This window comes from Triturus cristatus, chromosome 4_1 (genome assembly GCF_964204655.1).
Source record: "Triturus cristatus chromosome 4_1, aTriCri1.1, whole genome shotgun sequence".
Lineage (NCBI taxonomy): Eukaryota > Metazoa > Chordata > Amphibia > Caudata > Salamandridae > Triturus > Triturus cristatus.
The window spans coordinates 1,223,179,891-1,223,201,983 of NC_140585.1; the positions used below are offsets into that span (position 1 = coordinate 1,223,179,891).

At 47.3% G+C, this 22,093-nt stretch overlaps 1 protein-coding gene across 11 annotated transcripts in view; it reads left to right on the forward strand.

Moving 5' to 3' along the window:
- ARHGAP9 (Rho GTPase activating protein 9) overlaps positions 1 to 22,093 on the forward strand; it is a 921,400-nt gene that overhangs the window by 103,248 nt on the left and 796,059 nt on the right. For 7 of the 11 annotated variants that reach the window (XM_085654614.1, XM_085654612.1, XM_085654615.1 and 4 more), the window contains 2 exons: positions 7,897 to 8,281; positions 21,191 to 21,300. In XM_085654614.1, the coding sequence (XP_085510740.1) occupies positions 7,945 to 8,281; positions 21,191 to 21,300 (447 nt within the window). In that variant the 5' untranslated portion in view covers positions 7,897 to 7,944. Of the gene's footprint in view, positions 1 to 7,896; positions 8,282 to 21,190; positions 21,430 to 22,093 lie in introns of all 11 variants that reach the window. The other 4 variants (XM_085654611.1, XM_085654608.1, XM_085654610.1 and 1 more) reach the window with 1 other exon arrangement.

Below are 22,093 nucleotides of genomic sequence, written 5' to 3' on the forward strand. Positions count from 1 at the left end.
TGGATTTTGGATTTTAGCATACTTACATGCCCTTGTCCAATAATGAAGCGCTATCTTCAGTAGGGCCGGGGGGTCCGATGGCTCAGGGGCACCGGGGCACAACAACGACTGCAAGGTACCACGCGCTAGTTGGGTCGGGTGTAGCCTATTTCAAACAGGTTTTCCCAGCCAGCCAGTAGGCCATCCACTGCAGCTGACCAGCAATGCAATATGCCATGAAGTCAGGCGCTCCCATACCGCCGGCACCACTCGGGATCCGCAGCTTAGCTAATGCCACCCTATGCCTCCCTGGACCCCAGATCAGCGAGATCAACAGGGTATACAACTCTCGAAAGATCCAAGCAGGGTATACCACCGGGATGTTGATGAAATGGTAAAGCAGGCGAGGCAGCATCACCATCTTAGATATCGCCAACCGTCCCGCGATGGTAAGAGGCAATGTATTCCAAAATGTAATTTAGGAACGTATGGAAGAGATTGTGCGTACCAGGTTGCCTGCTATGACATCCGGCATGGACCAATAGATATTAATCCCCAAGTACTTAAAAGTGACTGGTGCCACCCTGAAGGACAAAGGCCCAAAACGTAGCTCCGGAGCCGTGAGCGTGCCACTGAAGGAATAGGCTATAGATTTGGAAGCATTGAGGTGCAACCCGGAAACCTCCCCAAAGTGAAGAAAAAGATCCACCACTTCCCTCATGTCAGCCTGGAGATCACGAAAGTACAGCAGCATGTCGTCTGCGTAAAGTGAGACTGAATGCAGGACACCCTCCATCTGAATGCCATGGGGGACCATGGCCCGCCTAAGGTTCTGGGCCAGAGGCTCAAGTGCCAAAACAAACAATATAGGCGATAATGGGCAACCCTGGCGCGTAACCCGAAATATAGGGTAGGCCGAGGAGATAATCGAACCTGTCTTCGCCCTGGCCGTGGGGGCAGTGTAGAGCAGCTGAATCCAGGCACATAGTTCTGGGGGAACGCCCATTTTAGCCAACACTTCCAGCATATAAGACCAACTTAGAGTGCCGAAGGCCTGCGATATGTCCAAGGATAGACACCCTGCCCTCAGTGGTCGGAGCCCGGAGGCATGCAAGAGGGCGTAAAAGCGCCGAAGATTCAGCGATGTACTCCGCCGTGGGACAAAGCCGCATTGGTCTGTATGGATCAACCGCGAAAGAAGTGGGAGAAGGCGGTTAGCAAGGAGTTTACTAAGAATTTTATATTCTGTATTAAGGATCGACAGAGGCCGATAGGATGACATATCTAGGAGATCTTTATCCGGCTTTAAGAGGGATGTGACGATCGCCTCCCGAGTGGTAGGGGGCAACCTCCCTTCTGCGAGTGATGTCATATGAAGTTGAAGTAGTTTGGCGATTAAGAGAGGTGAGAAAGTGGAGTAAAATTCAATGGGTAGCCCGTCGGAGCCAGGGGTCTTCCCACAGGATAAGGACTTAATAGCTACTCTGATCTCGGCCGGGGTAATCGGCGCCTTTAAGTCATGAATTTCTGCTGCAGACAGCACTGGTAAGATCGCCTGCGCCAGAAACTCAGTCAGATCCTCCGCGCCCGGTGTTGGGTGCGCCCCATAGAGTGTCTCGTAATGGGTCCGAAACGCCAAGTTTATCCCCAATTGAGTCTGGACCTGTCCGTGTTGTATGGTATTAATAACCAGGATGGGAGTAGGACAAGTTGGGGGGGCAATAAGCCACGCTAATAACGTGCCCGCTCTGTCAGCCTCCGAGTGCGTGCGCTGGGTGTACGCCCTATAATCTAATAAGTGAAGACGCTCTAGAGTTTCCGCATACTTAATTCTGGCCGTCTGCAAGGATTCCTCGGCCTGCTCGTCCAGTTGGGCCGCTACTTCATGTTCCTTCAGCGCTGCCTCCAGGTCCGTTAGGTCCCGGATCACTTCCCTACGGGCCCCCACCAAGGAGCTCAGGGACACCCCCCGTATAGAGACCTTGAAAGCTTCCCATTCTAGGGGACGTGTCGAGGCAGTGCCTTCGTTAACAGCAAAGTATGTGGTGATCGCCGTTTGTAATGTATCACGGAAGACCTGGTCTTCTAATTGAAGGGGTTGCATCCTCCAAGTCGGTATCGGCGCCGGAGACCGGCCCCACTAAAGGCACAATTCGATAGGATTGTGGTCGGATAGGGTTTTGCCCAAATAAGTGCAGTGGGAGACAACATTTCAATTTTTTTCTTTCTAAATTATTTATATCGTTCAATATTTTATTAAAATTTCTTTTTAACCAACATTCTTAAATTACTCCCCACCCTTATCCCCTATAAACCGGCTCCTAATTTTTTACATAAAATTGAAAAAATATAAAACAATCAATAAATATTTTTAAATTGCTCCCCACCCTTTTAAACCCAACATCCTGCTCCTAAAATTTTACAAAAATGTAAAACTTATTTAATATTTTAAACAAATATTTTTAAATAACTCCCCACCCTTATCCCCTATAAACCCAACTTTCCGCTCCTAAAAATAAATTAAAATACAAAAAAAAAACATTTTCACATACAAAATACATTGAAAAATATAAAATAACGACTACCAAATTAATTTTAAAAAAAACATCAAACAAAAACAAAACAATAGTCTATATTATTCACAACAATATATTTGCCATCAATATTCATAAAATCAATATTTTACATTATACAAAAATCGATATTTTAAACAACGAAAAAACTGACCTCAATATTTTCACCATCGATATTCTTGACTCGATATTCATAAAGTTTGATATTTCGACGTTGATATTCTGTATCTGCACCATTTCGATGATTAGTACAGCAAAACAAAACCCAATAATAAGGAAACAAGCATTCATCAAACAAATACACAAATGAATTATTTTATTTAATCCACAACCAAATATAAAAATAATATACATTTTACTTTTAATGGGAAGGTTGGAGCTTTTCTACATTCATTTTCATTCTGTTTGGTGCACTTGCACTGCTCCCATCAATTAGTCTGGGAAAACGAACTTAGGGCCTGATTACGATGGCAGACGGAAAGGCCGTCCGCCATTGTCTCAGGGATTGGGACCGGCCGCCTATATGGCGGCGGTCCTGCTCATGACATTACAATGCGACCGCCAGTGTGGCGGCCGCATTCTGCATGTTTATCATTGCGGCGGGTGCTGCTGGCTGCAGCACCCGCCACAATGGTAAAAATGCATGTTGTGCATTTCCCTGCAATACGTGGCAGGCACCACGCCGTGCGTGCCACCTGGTGCAGAGACCTGTAGGGAGCACCATAGGTGCCCCCCAAGTGCAAATTCCACATGCCCCTGCGCAAGGGGGGCCCGCAACGGGCCCCCAAAGTACATCCCCGCCAGCCTTTCAATATCGGTTAAACCGCCATAGACAGGCTGGTGGGGATGCAGCATCCAAATCTGACGGGCAGTGCCTGCTAGGCACCGCCACCATTTTGTGGATGCGGGTTGGGTCCAACAGGCAATGTCGGAACCATGGCGGATGGGCTTTTCGCCCGCCAGGCACACCACCCACCATCCTGATCTGGCGGGCGGAAAAAGGCCTTACGATGGTGGTGAACCCGCCACCGGCAGCTTGCCAGTGGCGGGTTCACCCCCATCGTAATCAGGCCCTAAATTCTTAGCCTCCAATTTCAAATTTCTTCACATTGTTAAAAGGTTTTAAAATTTCCAATTTTGCTTTTTTATTTATATAGACTTCATTGATCTATAAAAATAATTTAATTATTTTAGCAGTTGCCCCCTGAATGGGTGTCACAGACCCCTGGGTAGAGCTGGGGGAACAAACAAAGGAACAGGGAGAGCCGAGCCAATCGTCTGGCGCGGATCTTAGAGCGTGCATGAGCCGAGGCCTGAAAATATTTGCTATGTAATCATAGAGTAAACATTACGAGAAATATGCTAAAGTCTCATCAAAATTTAAAAAAAACTTTGACGTATGGAAGCTTTAACATTAACAAGGCACATTATAGCACTGTAATCACTGTGTGGCAACTGTTCCTAAAACAAGGACCCATAACCAACTTAGTTACGCATGAAAGAAAAATAGAGAATGAAAGGTAAGGTAGTCGCTATATGTGGTTCCCAGTTGATGAAGGCGGGGAAATTTCTCCTTTAGAAATTAGTGCCCTCACACACTCTTGCGAGTGTCATGCTTCATCATCGGGCGTTGCTCCTCGTGGGGGTGGCGCTGCTGTCCCCCACGGGCCCCGCGAGGGGGCTCTTTGTTGGAGATCTTTTAGAAGACGCCACAGTTGTGCATGCGGGTGTTTGGGCCTAAAAGGGTAGGTTAAAGTGTGTTAAAATTACCCCACCATCTATTTTTCTTTCATGTGTAACCAAGTTGGTTATGGGTCCTTGTTTTAGGAACAGTTACCACACCGTGAATAAATGTTAGTTCTTGGGAGCAAAGGTACTGGACCTAGCTTTTCTAAAGACGCTCCCTGTCCCCCATTCTTTAGTGTTGTGACATAATAGCACTGCACTGAGAAGTACTTATTAAAAGTAGTTTGGTACAGCTAGCAGTCTGAACTCATATTTGAAAGTGCTTTCATACACAGTAATGAAGAAAAAAGGATTTTTGTTGAAATAAAGTATTTGTTTAAGATCACTCAATTTAAGCAAGGAAGCCCCTATTTATTCAGGTTTTATTTTCTACAAATCAGCCTGGAAATAGTTTTGTATTATCTTCCCTTATATTAAGGTTTTGTTTTTAACTCTTGATTCGTTTTCTACAGTGTTTAAAAATAGCACAGCTCGACCAGAAGGCTGAGGCTTTACATGAGCAGCAGTACATTTCAAAAGGCGTCATGCATTGGTTATAGGCACGGCGAAATTAAGTAAAGCACCCAAAACACAGGATGTTGAGCAGATACTGAGACTCGAACCCGGGTTCCCCGTTCTACAGTCGGTAGCTTTGACAGTAATAACACATCCTTGGTGGAGGAAGGGACGCAGAAGTCACATAAAAACTCGGCTCATTTTGGGCTCAAGGTTCCAACAGGACCTAGAGCTGAGCCAGAGCCAGTCTTGGGGCTGGAGCCTGGCTCAAGCTTTCAGTGGCTCGCCCACCTGTACTCCCAGACCACAGGTTAAGAAACGCTGCTCTTTAGTCTTTAGTTTTAAATAACATTTTTGACTTGTATTTTTTCTGTTCTGTTTGTATGTTCTTTCTGATGCATGAAAGACTTTTGGCCAAAGTGTGTTTTCAAAAAAATTGCAAGTTACAAGTTGACCCGAAGTTTAGGTCAAACTACAGAACCGTCTCTCGCTTCATTTCCAGAAGGAATATTCTCTCCTCTCCTTTGAAATGTCATTAAGAAGTGGCTGTTTTGCCTGTTTCTTGGTATATTTTTTCTCAGCCCCTATATATGGTTAGGTCCATGTAGTGCATAATAAAAAAAAAATAGATATATAACTGTGAAAGAGGAATATGAGGGTACTGACACCGAGACACTGAAAATTAAACAAAGATCACAGGACACTGACGATGAGACACTAGAGAGACTACCCATAGGATAAACAAACGCTAAGAAATGGGTACAAAGACACATGGTTACACAGAAAGAGAGGGGGCTTTGTACAGAGGTGCAGTGACAATGACAGATAGGCAGTGGTGTTGAGTAAATGACAAAGGGGACTAGGGTAACCGGGGACACTGCCATCACGTGGAGATGGCGGGGATTTGCTTTGGGGGCCCATTGTGGGCCCCAGGGGGGTGGGATGGTGCACTTGGGGGGTACCGATGGTACCCCCCAGCAGTTCCCTACACCAAGCGGCAGTCACCGCGTGGTGCCTGCCACGTGGTGCAGGGAAATGCTGTGCATGCCCTTTTACCATTGCGGATGGTGCTGCAGCCAGTAGCACCGTCCGCAATGGTAAAAGGCCAGGATGCACCCGCCAGTATAGCGGGCACATCCTAATTGGGCCGGTGGTACCGCCACGCGTCTGGCGGTTGGTCCCATCACCGTTATTATGGCGGGCGGACAGATGTCCGCCCGCCATCATAATGAGCCCCTAGGTTCCATAGGCAAGTCCAACACATTAGGAGACCACAGACACGGGGACATCATGGATATACTGAAGTGGGCATCATCACTAACAAGTTTAGGGCTGCGGCTACATAACATAGCCCTGGAGCCACCTTCAGTATCAAGGAGCAATGCTAATGGCATGTGTTACACTTTACAAATACCATCTATTGGCAATGAAAAATGAATTTACCAATAGTGCAAGTGACTGAGTAAGCTCAAGATTCATTTTCTGGCACTTTTCGCCGTTCCCAGCTCTGCCCATCGCCGTCTATTTCATTGTTCTCTTACCACAGAGAAAAGTGCCGATGCAGAACGTATTATGGGGCATATTTACAAGCTGGCGCTAAAAAATTATCAACACTTTTGCGACCGTTTTCGGCCGAAAAGCGGCGATAATTTTATCGCCTAATTAGCAAGGCCACGCTAACGCGTGAAACCTTGCTTTAGCGTGGGGATTCCTAACGCCCAGCTTTGCATCTCTAATGAGATGCAAAGTGGGCGTTCCTGACCTAACATGACAGGAGAAATGTCGCTAAGCAACATTTCTCCTATCATCAAGCCCCACGCTATGAAGCATAGCAGCAGGAAAAGTAGCGATAACCCCTATTATCGCTACTTTCCTTACGCCTGCTTCAGGACTGACTTAGCCATGATATCCTATGGAAGGTGGATATCATGGCTAAGTTTGTGAGTCCCTATCAGCAAGCTAACGCCACACTACGTGAGATTATCGCTGGGTTTCCAGCGATAATCTCACGTTAGGCAGTTAGCGTGAGGATTTTTATCACTGAGGAGATAAGCGTTGCTAATAGCACGCTATCTCAGCGATAAAAATCCACGTTACCTGGCAATAATTATCCTCACGCTAAGAGCGCTGCGCGATAATTATCGCCGGGTGTTGCTGATATGCCCCTATATGAGCAGAGGCCCCTGTCATTTACAGAAAGAAACGATGGTTCTGCTGCTCATCTTCTACAGTGTACATCCCATGGACACCAGTACACTAATGGATGAGCTTCCAGCCGCATCATGGCTCCTAATGTACTTTAAGACAGACATTCTCTACTAATTTTAGCCCGGTATTTTTCGGGGTGGAATAATGGCAATATTTTTAAGACATGCATTGTGTTCTTAAACACCTCAAAATAATGAACCAAAACGTCAATAAGATTCTTGGTAGGAATCCATTGCACTTTCCTCCCCGTCCCAGAATGAAGTAAGTTATTGTAGTTCCAGGAGGCCATGGCTACACCTGTAAACCTAGGAACAGCCTGGTAGAGAGGAATGTGCAAGTGAAACAGTACGGTTTGGGTGGGAAATACCATCGATGCTGAAAGCAGCCACTTTCATCTAAACTGCTTACTCCTGTGCATGTTGACAAGGGATGACGAGCACAGCCCGGAAAGTGGTATTACGTAAAATGATGCCTCCCCCAAGCCCCCCACCCCTTTTCCCGCGGAATGTGAAGCGACCCCCCTGAGTCTCCTATCTTTCACAGATATTCATTGGCCTTGGGCGGAATTGAGTCATTGTCATTCTGAAAGGTTTGGGGGCAGTTAAGGGGTGGACCTACCGCAGGGGGCTGTGTTGCCTTTGAGCCACGAACGTGTTCTGTTTCTTTTCATGTTGCAACATGGTCTGATTGTATTTGGCTTCTATTTCCGCTTTTGCTTTCGCAATACTGCTTGAGCTTGGTAGTTCTGCCGTATGCTACATGGTGTACTCTTACGATAATGCTCTCTGCATTGCAACTGTAGTCACCAGAGCGCAGGTGCCTATTTGAGCGCTATTCGCATATTTTATGTAAAAATATTTCAAATAAAGTCACTAATCCTGGTGTTGCCTTCCAGAGATGGGTAAGGCCATCTAGAGCAGCCATCTTCCCTGCTTCCAAGAAGATGCCAGGAAGGTGGCGGTTAGTTGGCCGGACCTGGAAACGGACTGAAAAAGCCCTCACTTTGACCCCAGCCCCTGCAATCACGCTGCGGGCGAAACGTGACTACCAGTACCACACGATGGACGGAAGCTTGGTATCCCTGAAGGATGGGGACCTGTTCCTCCTTCTGAGTAAGACCACGGAGGACCGGTGGCAAGTTCGCAGGTTTGGAGACGCGTCCAAGATGAAGCCTTTCGACGTGCCCGCTGCCTGCATGAAAGAAGTGCATCTCAAGGGCGACGGAGTCCAGAGCCCTTCCCTGGCACTGGCCACCAGCAGGAAGGCACAGGGATGCACAGGTAGCTGGCAGATTCTACAGTAGATCATTTGCATAATAGAAAAGAGATATGACACTGCAGGGCAACCGTTATTTTAAGCAAGATGTTTTCTTTTCAGAGCAGCTGATCTTTGGTTAACTGAAGCCTACTGATAGTGAGCGCGGTGTCGTGCAGCAAGCATGCTTACTGCCAGCCTTTTCTAATCTGCCTATCAGTGAAGTTGTGGATATCATTAATAACTCGTCAAGAGCGCCAAGCTCTAAAATCAACTATTGCATTTCCCTGTTAACAAAGACACCCCCAAAACACTGTAATAACTATCGTCCCATGGCACGGTCTTCAATGTTCAGCAAGGTTCCTAAAAGGTGGTGGTCGAACCCTTTACCCATCTTGACTCTGATGTGGTTTTAGATACTAGACTATGTGGTTTTTGACTGTTCCACAGATCTACAGATAATGTTGTGGTATTACAGTTTCAGGCCTTGCAATGCTACTCCTATTAAGATCTTTCTGCAACATTCAGTCCTTGCGACTATGCTATTTTTAAACGGCTCCAGGTAGTGGTAAGAATAGAGGGACAGCCTGGCCTGGCTTTCTCCTTGCTGACTGACCAAGACTGGTTTATGTTTTTGCCAATAACATTCAAATTCTCTGTCAATACACCAGTCTCTCAGTTTAACAAGCTGCTGCTTTTTTGCTGACTTTGGATGAAGTACCATCACAAGTAGTGGTGGTCTGCGGGAAATAGTTTCTTTTTCCCATGGAAAAATGACAGTTGCAGAAATGAAGGGCTTCATCCCATGGCCAGTTGCCCTCAATGTACAGATGTAGCCCGTGAAAAGTCTTTTGCATGGCTATAATTCAAAATTCACAAATCAATCCTAGGAATTCTCCTGAAAAACCATGTGACAATCGAAGGATTCTACGTGTCCTCTTGGGAATCTTTGTGAATTCCTGATATTTATAAATCGGCAACAATACAAGAGTGTAAATCTGGGGAGGAGCAGATTACCAAATATCTTTGAGAATCAGTTATTCTGTGTATATCTGAATGAACATATCTCTCTGAATGCTCAGGTGATGACAAATATATTTCTGGACTTAGAAAAGTGGTTCATTAAACTCCATCAGCTTTGAAATCTAGTGCAATAGGAGCCGTGGTGATGGCTAAATGTCACTTTCTGTGCCTGATTGAAGGTGTACTATACCTACCACAGGTCGCATAGAATTCAGAACTCAGACTGGCTACTGGATATTGTGGATGTTATCATATGTCTGACAATAGAACGTTGGTTGAAGGTAGAGAGCGATGTTAATCAGAAAAACCTCTACATCTTACATACTTACATTTACAAAGGCGCCCCAAGCTACCTAAAGAATGAACCTTTGTGGTCACTATGTACCAGGATCTGAAGATCACCTAAAACTGGCCTATTGAGACCAGCAGGGTTCCTGTCAGTCAGTGAAGGAAGAAATCTCTCTTGAATTTGAATTAAATATGTGGAACAATCTGTGGGTCCGTACATGTACTGAATACAACTCAATAAGATTTTAATCCTCTCTGAAAAACAACTTTATTAGTACAATCACACTAACTCTCACTAGTCACTTAAGGAGGTTCCAAAGCAGCTAAAAGGTGCCTGCATGCACCACCATCATCAAATGGTATTCTTAGCCAAAAATTGACATGAAATTACGTTTTAAACTCTAAAAAAAAGTATTGTTGGAGTGATCATGGGAAGCTTGATGCCACACTGTGTAGTGAACTGACAATAGGAGCTTGTGACATTTTAGTGCCAGTGAAAAGTGCTATGGAAAATGCAAAGTCTCTGAGAACTGATACCTCCTGAGAGGGTCGTTTCCCTATTCTGCCTGACCTTCTCTCAAAGTAACAGAACTTTTTCGTAATGCTGATGTACAGTGTAGGAGAGTAGGGTCTGCTTTCTATGTTCACCCCCACTTTTTGCTTTTGCTTTACTGGTTTTCGACTTAGATGTGGCTGTGGGCCTGATAATCAGACCCACAGCCCTGCTGTTCTCTCTCTAAATCAATACTATGCACTTTAAGTGCATAACCCATTTGGATAGGATCACCTTATTGGCCCCTGTACAGTGTACCTTAGGTACCCAGGCCATAGGTGTACCCTAGGCCTACCAGGGGCTGCAGCATGTATTATGCCACCCCTGGCCTGGCCTTCCATTATGACACAACTGGCTGATCACTCAGCTGGGGCAAGGTCGTGTAATCACCCCTTGCTTAGGTGTAGTATTCCTATACCTATCTCATATATAGACACATGTGTACCTATCAGCCACTCCTATGGCAGGCCTTAACAATCCTGCAGGCAGAGTGCTTGGTAACATGTGAGATGGTGCTCTAGCATGAGCTGAGCCTGTCTGCAGCTTTCGGAACCATGTCCTTATAGCTGTTCTATGATATAGCCTACCATATACTCTTAAAGTGCCTTATAATCTTAAACGGTTATGGTAACTATGGTTTGGCTTTATCAAAACATGTCGTGTAAGGTGTCTAACACTTTGGAATAATACCCCCATCCCATTTCTGGGGATGAGGATATTATCCCTACCTTCTAGAGGGAGAAGACATGTTGAAACCTACTTACCCGGTTAAAGTTAACCAGAGCCCCAGCATCACAAAATGGATGCTGCTGCCACGACACAAGTCTGACCTCCTGCTGCTGGGAGTGATCCTGGCACGGGAGGCTTGGACAATAGGTTTCCTGCCTTGGGAGGTGCGAGCACCACTCCAGACAGGCCTTAGTGTATTGGGGCAGGGAGGGATGAAAGAAACAAGACACTGACTGGGGCACACAAGGTGTCCCATGCATAGTCCAGTTCAAACCGGTGCTGGGGCACTCCAGCCCCAGTCCTGGCGCGAAACTGGACAAAGGGAAGGGGGTGTATCCACCCCCCTCCCAGGTCCCACCCATAAGGCGTGACCTAGCAGGCTACCCAGCCCCCCAGATTAGTATAAGAGTGGTAGCTGGGCCCCAGGAGATTAGATTATCCTGAACCTGCAACTTGAACAGAAACTCTGGACCTTCGACATTCGACGAAAGAAGAAGACTGAAGAATCTCCCTTGTGGCTAAGGAGTGGCTACCCTGTGCAAACAGGCACCATCAAGAGACTTACCCTTTGCTTTGCTGAAGTTCTTCGAGGGACCGACTGCAGAGCCCGGCCAGAGCCTTGACTTCCAAACTTCTCCGACCCTGATCCACATTCACAGCCGAGCTGAGATCCGTGGAGGCGACGAGAGACGTGGGACCAGCTACCTGGGAAAAGTGGCAAGTATCTTCCAGCGCAGTTTCTGAGGCACCCTCGAAGTTGTGCACCGGGGATTGAGAAGCCCCAACCCCAAGCACCATCTGCACCGAAGATCAGCCCCCCACACTCCACGAGTCCTGCGTGGGGCCCTTCTGCATTTTCCTGCTTGCCGCGTCTGTCCGGTTGCTTGCCCGTTGGCTAGCGGCCTTTGCGACGACACACCTTTGAACTTCCACTGCTGGTTTGGCTCCTCCAGACTGGCTCCTGCTCCTCTGCAAAAGAGAAGCACCCCAGACCTTCCTGGTCTGCACCAGAAGCAAGTCCTCCATTCTTCGTGGGTTCCGCTTGCCAAGGCTTGGTGAGTCCTAGTTCGACTTCGACGCCGCCGACCGCAAGAGCCTTCGTGGGACAGCTCGCCTCCTGGTCCTGGTCGTCCTCGACGTCTCCTGGTACCCGTGGCTGCTGCAACAAGCTTCACCTCTTCACCTGCAATCTTCCGACATCGCCTGGTTCCTTCCTGGTTCCACGTGGTCACTGGCTAGTGACCCTGACTCTGTCCCTTCTGCTTGCAGGTATCCTTCCTTCTTGATCCCGGCCTTGGGATCCACCGGACACCCTTCACTGACTGCCTGTCAGCAACTTTCCTTCAGGCATCCATAGAAGTCCACGACGAAACCCGACGCAAGTTCACACCTAAGCACCCGCAGCCTGTGGGCTAGGTAACTTGGGTACTTCGGTGCTCACAAGGGTATTGACTATCCTAGGGTCTAGTTTCAGAGTCTCGACTTTCTAGCTATACCAGAAGTGTCCTAAAACTGCTTATTTCAGAACTGTACTATTTCTATAGATTATACGCATTACGCGTGAGTGTTTCCACTCTGCACCTGAATCCCGTGGGCCTCCCACTTCCTAACCTTGGGTAGTGTAGTGTAGCCCCAGCGATTCCCTAGGCCTATCCTATTCCTGTGACAGTGGTCCTTATACCACTTCTTTAGTATATGGTTTTCGTGGCCCCTAGGGCCTAACTGTATTACTTACCTGTGTGACTTAATGTATGCTTGAATAAGACTGTGTTGTACTTACCTCGAATCTCATAAAGAGTGCTGAGGGTTTGACTAGAATAAATACACTTTATTTTATATATATATCTGTTGTGGTGTCCTTTCATTTGGTATTCAAGGGATTATATATGGTATAACAGCTGGCTTCACATGCCATTCAGAGTTTAGCCTAAGACTGCTCTTGTCTATGCTACCACTAGGATAGCTGGTCTATAAGGTTGACTTTACAACCAATCACCATAAGGGTTGTTTGGACTGATATAGGGTGTACACTAGAACTAGTGACATCATACATCAGGCCAACTTCTCACATTGGTGGCAGCGGTGGGATCTGAGCTTGCTGTTGTAATACCATTGTAATCTTGAGATACTAAATTGAAAGATCACACAGATATTGTTTAGGTACATATAAAATAGATTATAAATACTTAAGTCCTACTGGACTTAGTTGTTGTAGGTTGAAGGGCCTAGCACACCCTGACTACAACTACTAGAGAGGTTTAGTAGATACAACTAGTGTAGGTAGGTGCACACACCACACCCTCACTAGATCATGTCTCTGGGAGGAGATCAAGTAGATTCTCTCTCAGGGGGGGGTAGGTCTTAGAAAGATCCCCTCTAGATATGATACCCTAACTTTTCAGGAGATGAGACAATTGTGTACCTCCAGAAAGTTAAAACAGGGTGCAAACCCTACCCTCATTCAGCTAGTAGAGATCCTAGAGGAGTATGATGCTCTTAGGGCCTCCCAGGTTGGTACCCTAGGTACAGGTGAGGGTCTACCCGCTACAGATGAGTCAGATGGGACTTCAGATGAGGAGGTAGACAGCCAGGTCAAAGTTAGAAGACTTAGCCAGGCTAACCTAAGCTTACATGGGAGTCTGCATGGGGTCCCCCCATACAGACCCACAAGTGGGCTTAACCAGAGAATCAGGAGAGACAGATCCCCTTCAAGGGAATCCATCCACTCCCATGTCTCTAGCATCTCTAATGCCTCTTCTCACAGGGGAATGACTTCCCCCCAGAGAAAGGAGCATGAAGCCAGAATGAGGGAAGCTAATCTAAGGATTGAGAGGGAAGAACTTGCCCTTGCCAAGGAGAAGCTTGCTCTGGCTAGAGAGCAAAGGTTAAGTGGGTTAGAACCCACTGGTGGCAGCAATATCCCTAAGGATAGAGACAGGACCTATGATAATAGAAACCTGAGCAAGATTGTCCCTCCCTACAAGTGTGGGGATGACATCCACAAATGGATAACTGCTTTGGAGAGGGCTTGCAAAGTACAGCAGGTACCCCAAAGTCAGTGGGCAGCTATCTTGTGGCTCTCCTTCTCTGAGAAAGGTAGAGACAAGCTCCTCACAGTTAGTGATGAGGATGCAGACAATTACACTGTCCTGAAGAGTGCTCTAATTGATGGGTTTGGCCTAACCACTGAACAATACAGGTTGTTGTTCAGGGATACCCAGAAGACACAGACTCAGGACTGGACTGACTTTGTAGATTGTGCCACTAAGGCTCTGGAAGGCTGGCTAGTGGGAAGTAAGGTTAAGGACTATACAGGATTGTATAATTTGATCATGAGAGAACAAATCCTTAACAACTGTCAAAACCAGCTACTGCATCAACACCTGATTGATTCTGATCTGACTTCTCCCCAAGAATTGGGAAAGAAGGCAGATAGATGGGTCAGGACTAGAGTTAAGCAGAAAAAACAGAACCAGGGCGGTGATCAGAAAAAGGCAGACCAGAAGGGTAATGATCAGAAACAAAAAGACCAGAAGTCTTCACCAGGCCCCAAAAGGCTCAGGGGGAGGGTGGTTCCAAAAAGGATAAAAAGAAAGATGGCCAAAAGAAACCATGGTGCAACTATTGTAAGTCCAACTCACATTGGTTTAGTGAGTGCACCAAAAAGGATAAGCCCCCAGCCACCATTGCCCCTAAGGCAACTGTACCCCCTAGTTCAGCTGTAAGTGGTGGTTCCCAGCAAAAGGGTGTAGTAGGGTTAACCCCAGGAACTGAGGAGGATTCTGGCCTAGTCAGAATACCTACTCAGGCTGTTCTGATCTGTGATGGGGACATAGCTTTGTCCTCTACTATAGGCCCCAGTAACCTGGGCAAGTACAGACAGACTCCTATTATCAACCAAAGAATGTCTCAGGCCTACAGGGACACTGGGGCTAGTGTCACAATGGTGACACCTGCCTTTGTGGACCCTAGACAGATTATACTAGGTGAGAACTACCTAGTGACCAACGCTAGCAATGCCACTACCTCCCATAGTGTGCCAATTGTTAACTTCTCCTGGGGATGGGTAACTGGCCTCAAGAAAGTTGTTGTTAGTTCAGACCTTCCTGTAGAGTGTTTACTGGGCAATGATCTTGAAACTTCAGTTTGGTCTGAAGTGGAGTATAGGACCCATGCAGAAATGCTGGGGATAGATGCACATGTCCTTGCTGTGACCAGGTCACAGGCCAAAAAGTGCACCACTGAACAAGTGCTGGATCCTGGAACTATGGACCAGTCACAACCCAAGAGAAAGAGCAGTAGGGTAAAAGCTGTGCCTTCCCCCCTGCCTCAGGTAGTGGATCAGCCCTCACAGGAGGATGATTCTGAGATCCCTGAAGGAACTGTCCTAGAAGAACTTGAACCTGATCAGGTTGAGTTTCTTGGGACAGGGGGACCTTCAAGGGCAGATCTGAGGCAGGCACAATTAGATTGCCCCTCTCTTGAACCCCTCAGACAGCAGGCTGCTGCTGAGGCTGCAGGGAATGCTCAAGGTACCCATAGAGTGTATTGGGATGAAGGGCTGCTGTATTCAGAGGCTAGAGACCCCAAGCCTGGTGCATCCAGGAGGTTGGTCATACCACTGAAGTTCAGAGGCTTCCTTCTTACCTTGGCCCATGATATTCCCCTTGCAGGACACTTAGGCCAGAACAAGACTTGGGACAGGCTTGTCCCTCACTTTCACTGGCCCCATATGTCAGAAGATACCAAGGAGTTTTGTCGCTCCTGTGTCACCTGCCAAGCCAGTGGCAAATCAGGTGGCACCACAGAGGCCCCCCTCATACCACTACCTGTGGTGGGGGTTCCCTTTGAAAGAGTGGGCATAGATATTGTAGGACCAATGGACCCACAAACAGCATCTGGGCACAGATTCATACTGGTGATAGTGGACCATGCCACCAGGTATCCAGAAGCTATTCCCCTGAGGACCACAACAGGTCCTGTTGTGGCAAGGGCCCTACTTGGAGTATTCTCCAGAGTGGGCTTTCCAAAGGAGGTCATTTCAGACAGAGGTGCCAACTTCATGTCAGGATATTTGACTGCAATGTGGAAGGAGTGTGGTGTGAACTACAAGTTCACCACACCCTATCACCCACAGTGCAATGGGCTTGTTGAGAGATTCAACAAGACCCTAAAGGGAATGATAAAAGGTTTACCAGACAAGCTTAGGCGAAGATGGGACATCCTTTTACCCTGCCTTCTGTTTGCTTACAGAGAGGTCCCACAAAAGGGGGTTGGCTACAGCCCTTTTGAGCTTTTGTTTGGGCATCCTGTAAGAGGACCCCTATGTTTAGTAAGGGAAGGATGGGAGAGACCTCTCAGACAACCCAAACTTGATATAGTGGATTATGTACTTGGTCTCCGCTCCAGGATGGCAGAGTATATGAAGAAGGCTTCTAAAAACCTTGAGGCCTGCCAAGAACTCCAAAAAGCTTGGCATGACCAAAAGGCTGTGCTGACTGTTTACCAGCCAGGGCAGGAAGTGTGGGTCTTGGAGCTAGTGGCCCCAGCAGCACTCCAAGACAAATGGTCTGGACCCCACACTATTGTTGAGAAAAAGGGAGAAGTCACCTACTTGGTGGACCTTGGGACTCCCAGAAGCCCCCACAGGGTACTTCATGTCAACAGATTGAAGGCATATGTTGACAGGGCAGACATGGGCTTACTCATGGCTACAGATGAGGGGCAGGAGGAAGAGAGTGACCCTCTCCCAGACCTGTTGACTCAGAACCCTGATGATGGCTCAGTTGATGGTGTGGTCTTTTCTGACAGCCTCACTGTCCATCAGCAACAGGACTGCAGACAAGTTCTGCAATCCTACAGACATATGTTCTCTCTGACCCCAAGTCAGACAAACTGGTGCACCCATGAGTTGGACACTGGTGACAGTCTGCCTGTGAAGAGTAAAATCTCCAGGCAACCTGACCATGTCAGGGACTGCATAAAAGTTGAGGTACAAAATATGTTGGAGCTGGGAGTCATTGAACCTTCAGAGAGCCCTTGGGCTAGTCCTGTAGTTCTTGTGCCAAAACCTCACACCCAAGATGGTAAGAGAGAGATGAGGTTTTGTGTGGACTACAGAGGTCTCAATGCTGTCACTAGGACAGATGCCCACCCAATACCTAGGGCAGATGAGCTCATTGACAGACTGGCAGCTGCTAAGTTTTTGAGCACATTTGACCTGACAGCAGGCTACTGGCAAATCAGACTAGCTGAGAATGCAAAGGCCAAAACTGCTTTCTCGACCCCAGGAGGACATTATCAATTTGTGGTAATGCCCTTTGGTTTGAAGAATGCACCTGCCACTTTCCAAAGGTTGGTGAATCAAGTCCTTACTGGGTTGGATGACTACTGTGCAGCTTATCTTGATGATATTGCTGTCTTTAGCTCCACCTGGGAGGATCACCTGGTCCACCTGAGGAATGTTTTAGAGGCCCTGCAAAAGGCAGGCCTCACTATCAAGGCCACTAAGTGCCAGATAGGGCAGAGCAAGGTTGTATACCTGGGCCACCTAGTCGGTGGGGGTCAGGTTCAACCACTGGAGAGCAAGATCCAGACCATAAAGGACTGGACTCCTCCAACTACCCAGACTCAGGTCAGAGCTTTCTTGGGCCTGACTGGGTACTACAGAAAGTTTGTCAAGAACTATGGGTCCATTGTGACACCACTTAATGACTTGACCACTAAGAAGACGCCAAAGAAAGTTCAGTGGACAGTGAGCTGTCAAAAAGCATTTGATGACCTGAAGCAGGCCATGTGCAGTGCACCTATTCTGAAAAGTCCAGACTACTCCAAAGAGTTTATTGTCCAGACAGATGCTTCTGAGTTGGGTGTGGGAGCGGTTCTTTCACAACTTAATATAGATGGTCAAGACCAGCCCATTGCTTTTATAACATGAAGGCTGACCCCTAGAGAGAAACGTTGGTCAGCTATTGAGAGGGAGGCCTTTGCTGTGATTTGTGCCCTGAAGAAGCTGAGGCCATACTTGTTTGGCACTCACTTGAAGATTCAGACAGACCACAAGCCCCTCTTGTGGCTAAATCAGATGAAGGGTGAAAATCCCAAACTTCTTAGGTGGTCCATTTCCCTACAGGGGATGGACTTCACAGTGGAACATAGACCTGGGACTGACCATGCCAATGCAGATGGACTCTCCAGATATTTCCACTTAGAACATGAAGACTCAACTGGTCAAGGTTAGTATAATGTCCCTAAGTTTGGGGGGGATGTTTTGTAGGACAGTAGGGTCTGCTTTCTATGTTCACCCCCACTTTTTGCTTTTGCTTTACTGGTTTTCGACTTAGATGTGGCTGTGGGCCTGCTAATCAGACCCACAGCCCTGCTGTTCTCTCTCTAAATTAATACTATGCACTTTAGGTGCATAACCCATTTGGATAGGATCACCTTATTGGCCCCTGTACAGTGTACCTTAGGTACCCAGGGCATAGGTGTACCCTAGGCCTACCAGGGGCTGCAGCATGTATTATGCCACCCCTGGCCTGGCCTTCCATTATGACACAACTGGCTGATCACTCAGCTGGGGCAAGGTTGTGTAATCACCCCTTGCTTAGGTGTAGTATTCCTATACCTATCTTATATATAGACACATGTGTACCTATCAGCCACTCCTATGGCAGGCCTTAACAATCCTGGAGGCAGAGTGCTTGGTAACATGTGAGATGGTGCTCTAGCATGAGCGGAGCCTGTCTGCAGCTTTCGGAACCATGTCCTTATAGCTGTTCTATGATATAGCCTACCATATACTCTTGAAGTGCCTTATAATCTTAAACGGTTATGGTAACTATGGTTTGGCTTTATCAAAACATGTTGTGTAAGGTGTCTAACACTTTGGAAAAATACCCCCATCCCATTTCTGGGGATGAGGATATTATCCCTCCCTTCTAGAGGGAGAAGACATGTTGAAACGTACTTACCCGGTTAAAGTTAACCAGACCCCAGCATCACAAAATGGATGCTGCTGCCTCGACACAAGTCTGACCTCCTGCTGCTGGGAGTGATCCCGGCACGGGAGGCTTGGACAATAGGTTTCCTGCCTTGGGAGGTGCGAGCACCACCCCAGACAGGCCTTAGTGTATTGGGGCAGGGAGGGATGAAAGAAACGAGACACTGCCTGGGGCACACAAGGTGTCCCATGCATAGTCCAGTTCAAACCGGTGCTGGGGCACTCCAGCCCCAGTCCTGGCGCGAAACTGGACAAAGGGAAGGGGGTGTATCCACCCCCCTCCCAGGTCCCACCCATAAGGCGTGACCTAGCAGGCAACCCAGCTCCCCAGAGTAGTATAAGAGTGGTAGCTGGGCCCCAGGAGATTAGATTATCCTGAACCTGCAACTTGAACAGAAACTCTGGACCTTCGACATTCGACGAAAGAAGAAGACTGAAGAATCTCCCTTGTGGCCAAGGAGTGGCTACCCTGTGCAAGCAGGCACCATCAAGAGACTTACCCTTTGCTTTGCTGAAGTTCTTCGAGGGACCGACTGCAGAGCCCGGCCAGAGCCTTGACTTCCAGACTTCTCCGACCCTGATCCACATCCACAGCCGAGCTGAGATCCGTGGAGGCGACGAGAGACGTGGGACCGGCTACCTGGGAAAAGTGGCGATTATCTTCCAGCGCAGCTTCTGAGGCACCCTCGAAGTTGTGCACCGGGGATTGAGAAGCCCCAACCCCAAGCACCATCTGCACCGAAGATCAGCCCCCCACACTCCACGAGTCCTGCGTGGGGCCCTTCTGCATTTTCCTGCTTGCCGCGTCTGTCCGGTTGCTTGCCCGTTGGCTAGTGGCCTTTGCGACGACACTCCTTTGAACTTCCACTGCTGGTTTGGCTCCTCCAGACTGGCTCCTGCTCCTCTGCAAAAGAGAAGCACCCCAGACCTTCATGGTCTGCACCAGAAGCAAGTCCTCCATTCTTCGTGGGTTCCGCTTGCCAAGGCTTGGTGAGTCCTAGTTCGACTTCGACGCCGCCGACAGCAAGAGCCTTCGTGGGACAGCTCGCCTCCTGGTCCTGGTCATCCTCGACGTCTCCTGGTACCCGTGGCTGCTGCGACAAGCTTCACCTCTTCACCTGCAATCTCCCGACATCGCCTGGTTCCTTCCTGGTTCCACGTGGTCACTGGCTAGTGACCCAGACTCTGTCCCTTCTGCTTGCAGGTATCCTTCCTTCTTGATCCCGGCCTTGGGATCCACCGGACACTCTTCACTGACTGCCTGTCAGCAACTTTCCTTCAGGCATCCATAGAAGTCCACGACGAAACCCGACGCAAGTTCACACCTATGCACCCGCAGCCCGTGGGCTAGGTAACTTGGGTACTTCGGTGCTCACAAGGGTATTGACTATCCTAGGGTCTAGTTTCCGAGTCTCGACTTTCTAGCTATACCAGAAGTGTCCTAAAACTGCTTATTTCAGAACTGTACTATTTCTATCGATTATACGCATTACGCGTGAGTGTTTCCACTCTGCACCTGAATCCCGTGGGCCTCCCACTTCCTAACCTTGGGTAGTGTAGTGTAGCCCCAGCGATTCCCTAGGCCTAGGCCTATCCTATTCCTGTGACAGTGGTCCTTATACCACTTCTTTAGTATATGGTTTGCGTGGCCCCTAGGGCCTATCTGTATTACTTACCTGTGTGACTTAATGTATGCTTGAATAGGACTGTGTTGTACTTACCTCGAATCTCATAAAGAGTGCTGAGGGTTTGGTTTGACTAGAATAAATACACTTTATTTTATATATATATCTTTTGTGGTGTCCTTTCATTTGGTATTCAAGGGATTATATATGGTATAACAGCTGGCTTCACATGCCATTCAGAGTTTAGCCTAAGACTGCTCTTGTCCATGCTACCACTAGGATAGCTGGTCTATAAGGTTGACTTTACAACCAATCACCATAAGGGTTGTTTGGACTGATATAGGGTGTACACTAGAACTAGTGACATCATACATCAGGCCAACTTCTCACATACAGCAATGCCATCTAGCGCTGGATGAGCATATGCAGAAACGTTTAGATTTGGAATCTAGGTAGATAAAAGTTCCAACAGGAGAAGCACTTCAGAAGGTAACTATTCGGTATTGATTCCACTTAATGGCAGATCTGTAAATCAATTACATTTTTCGCACTCTGGGGTGCTTTCACTTTGCTTGCATGATTCCCTTGCTTGGTGTGCAGTTGTAAACAATTTGACACTATATTTTATTCGAAATTTCAGCTGAAAGTCCATATCATGAGTGTTTTTGCAGTGCTATTCCAGTTCAATAATCTTTTATCTTCGCACCCGTTTCAGGTCCAAAGGTACAATTTAGATCCCGGGAAGACCTTTCCTCACATTTCCATGGACCACAACTGACACGCTACCAGGCTTTGCACGGGATGAATTTGTCAGAAATTTCCCAAGTGAGTACTAGACAACATTCCATACAGACCTCCAGTAGCTACGAAAGAACAGGAAAGTGGGACATGCAATATTGCAAATATCAACAGGGCCGGTCTACATCTGGGGAAGACTTACAGATCATAAAGGTGGTGAGTCCAGGCTTTTAAACATTGTCATGTAAGGAGTGCGAATTTAATGGGCTAGCTCAGTATAGTAGGGTGCCATATTTCTGATTGAGATGTTTTCGGTACAAATCGCAGCAATCACTAGTCTGCCTCTCATCCTTAAGAGGATGATTACAGCAGTACTGATTTCAATTAGGTAGAAATAAGTGTTTGTAAGTATATGTATGTGTAAATCTATTTCGTTAATTATCTCTCAACAATGGTGAGTTTACATAACAGTTATGATGTACAATACATTCAGAAAAATGTGAAATGTTTTGGAAACTAAGGGACTAATTTAATCTTTGGCAGATGGAGGGTACTCCGTCGGGATGGCCGAGGACATTGCACTTACCACCCGTAGGGACTTTCGCCCACCAATCTAGAATTGTTTTCCACCCTTGCGGATAACTTTTAACATTGATAGGAACCAATGTCACAGCGGTTCCTGTCAATGTTTTAAAAGTTTGACTGACCTCTCTGTCAAACAAGACAGCCGCATGTCGGACCTTTACACTACTTTTCATTTTTCAACAACATACTCCCCAAGCGGAAATTTGTTTTTAGAAAACGAAAAACGAATGATACCCACACCATTGGAGTTTTTTCCCATGGTGTGTGGGCCTTGTTTCTGTTTATTGTTCCATTT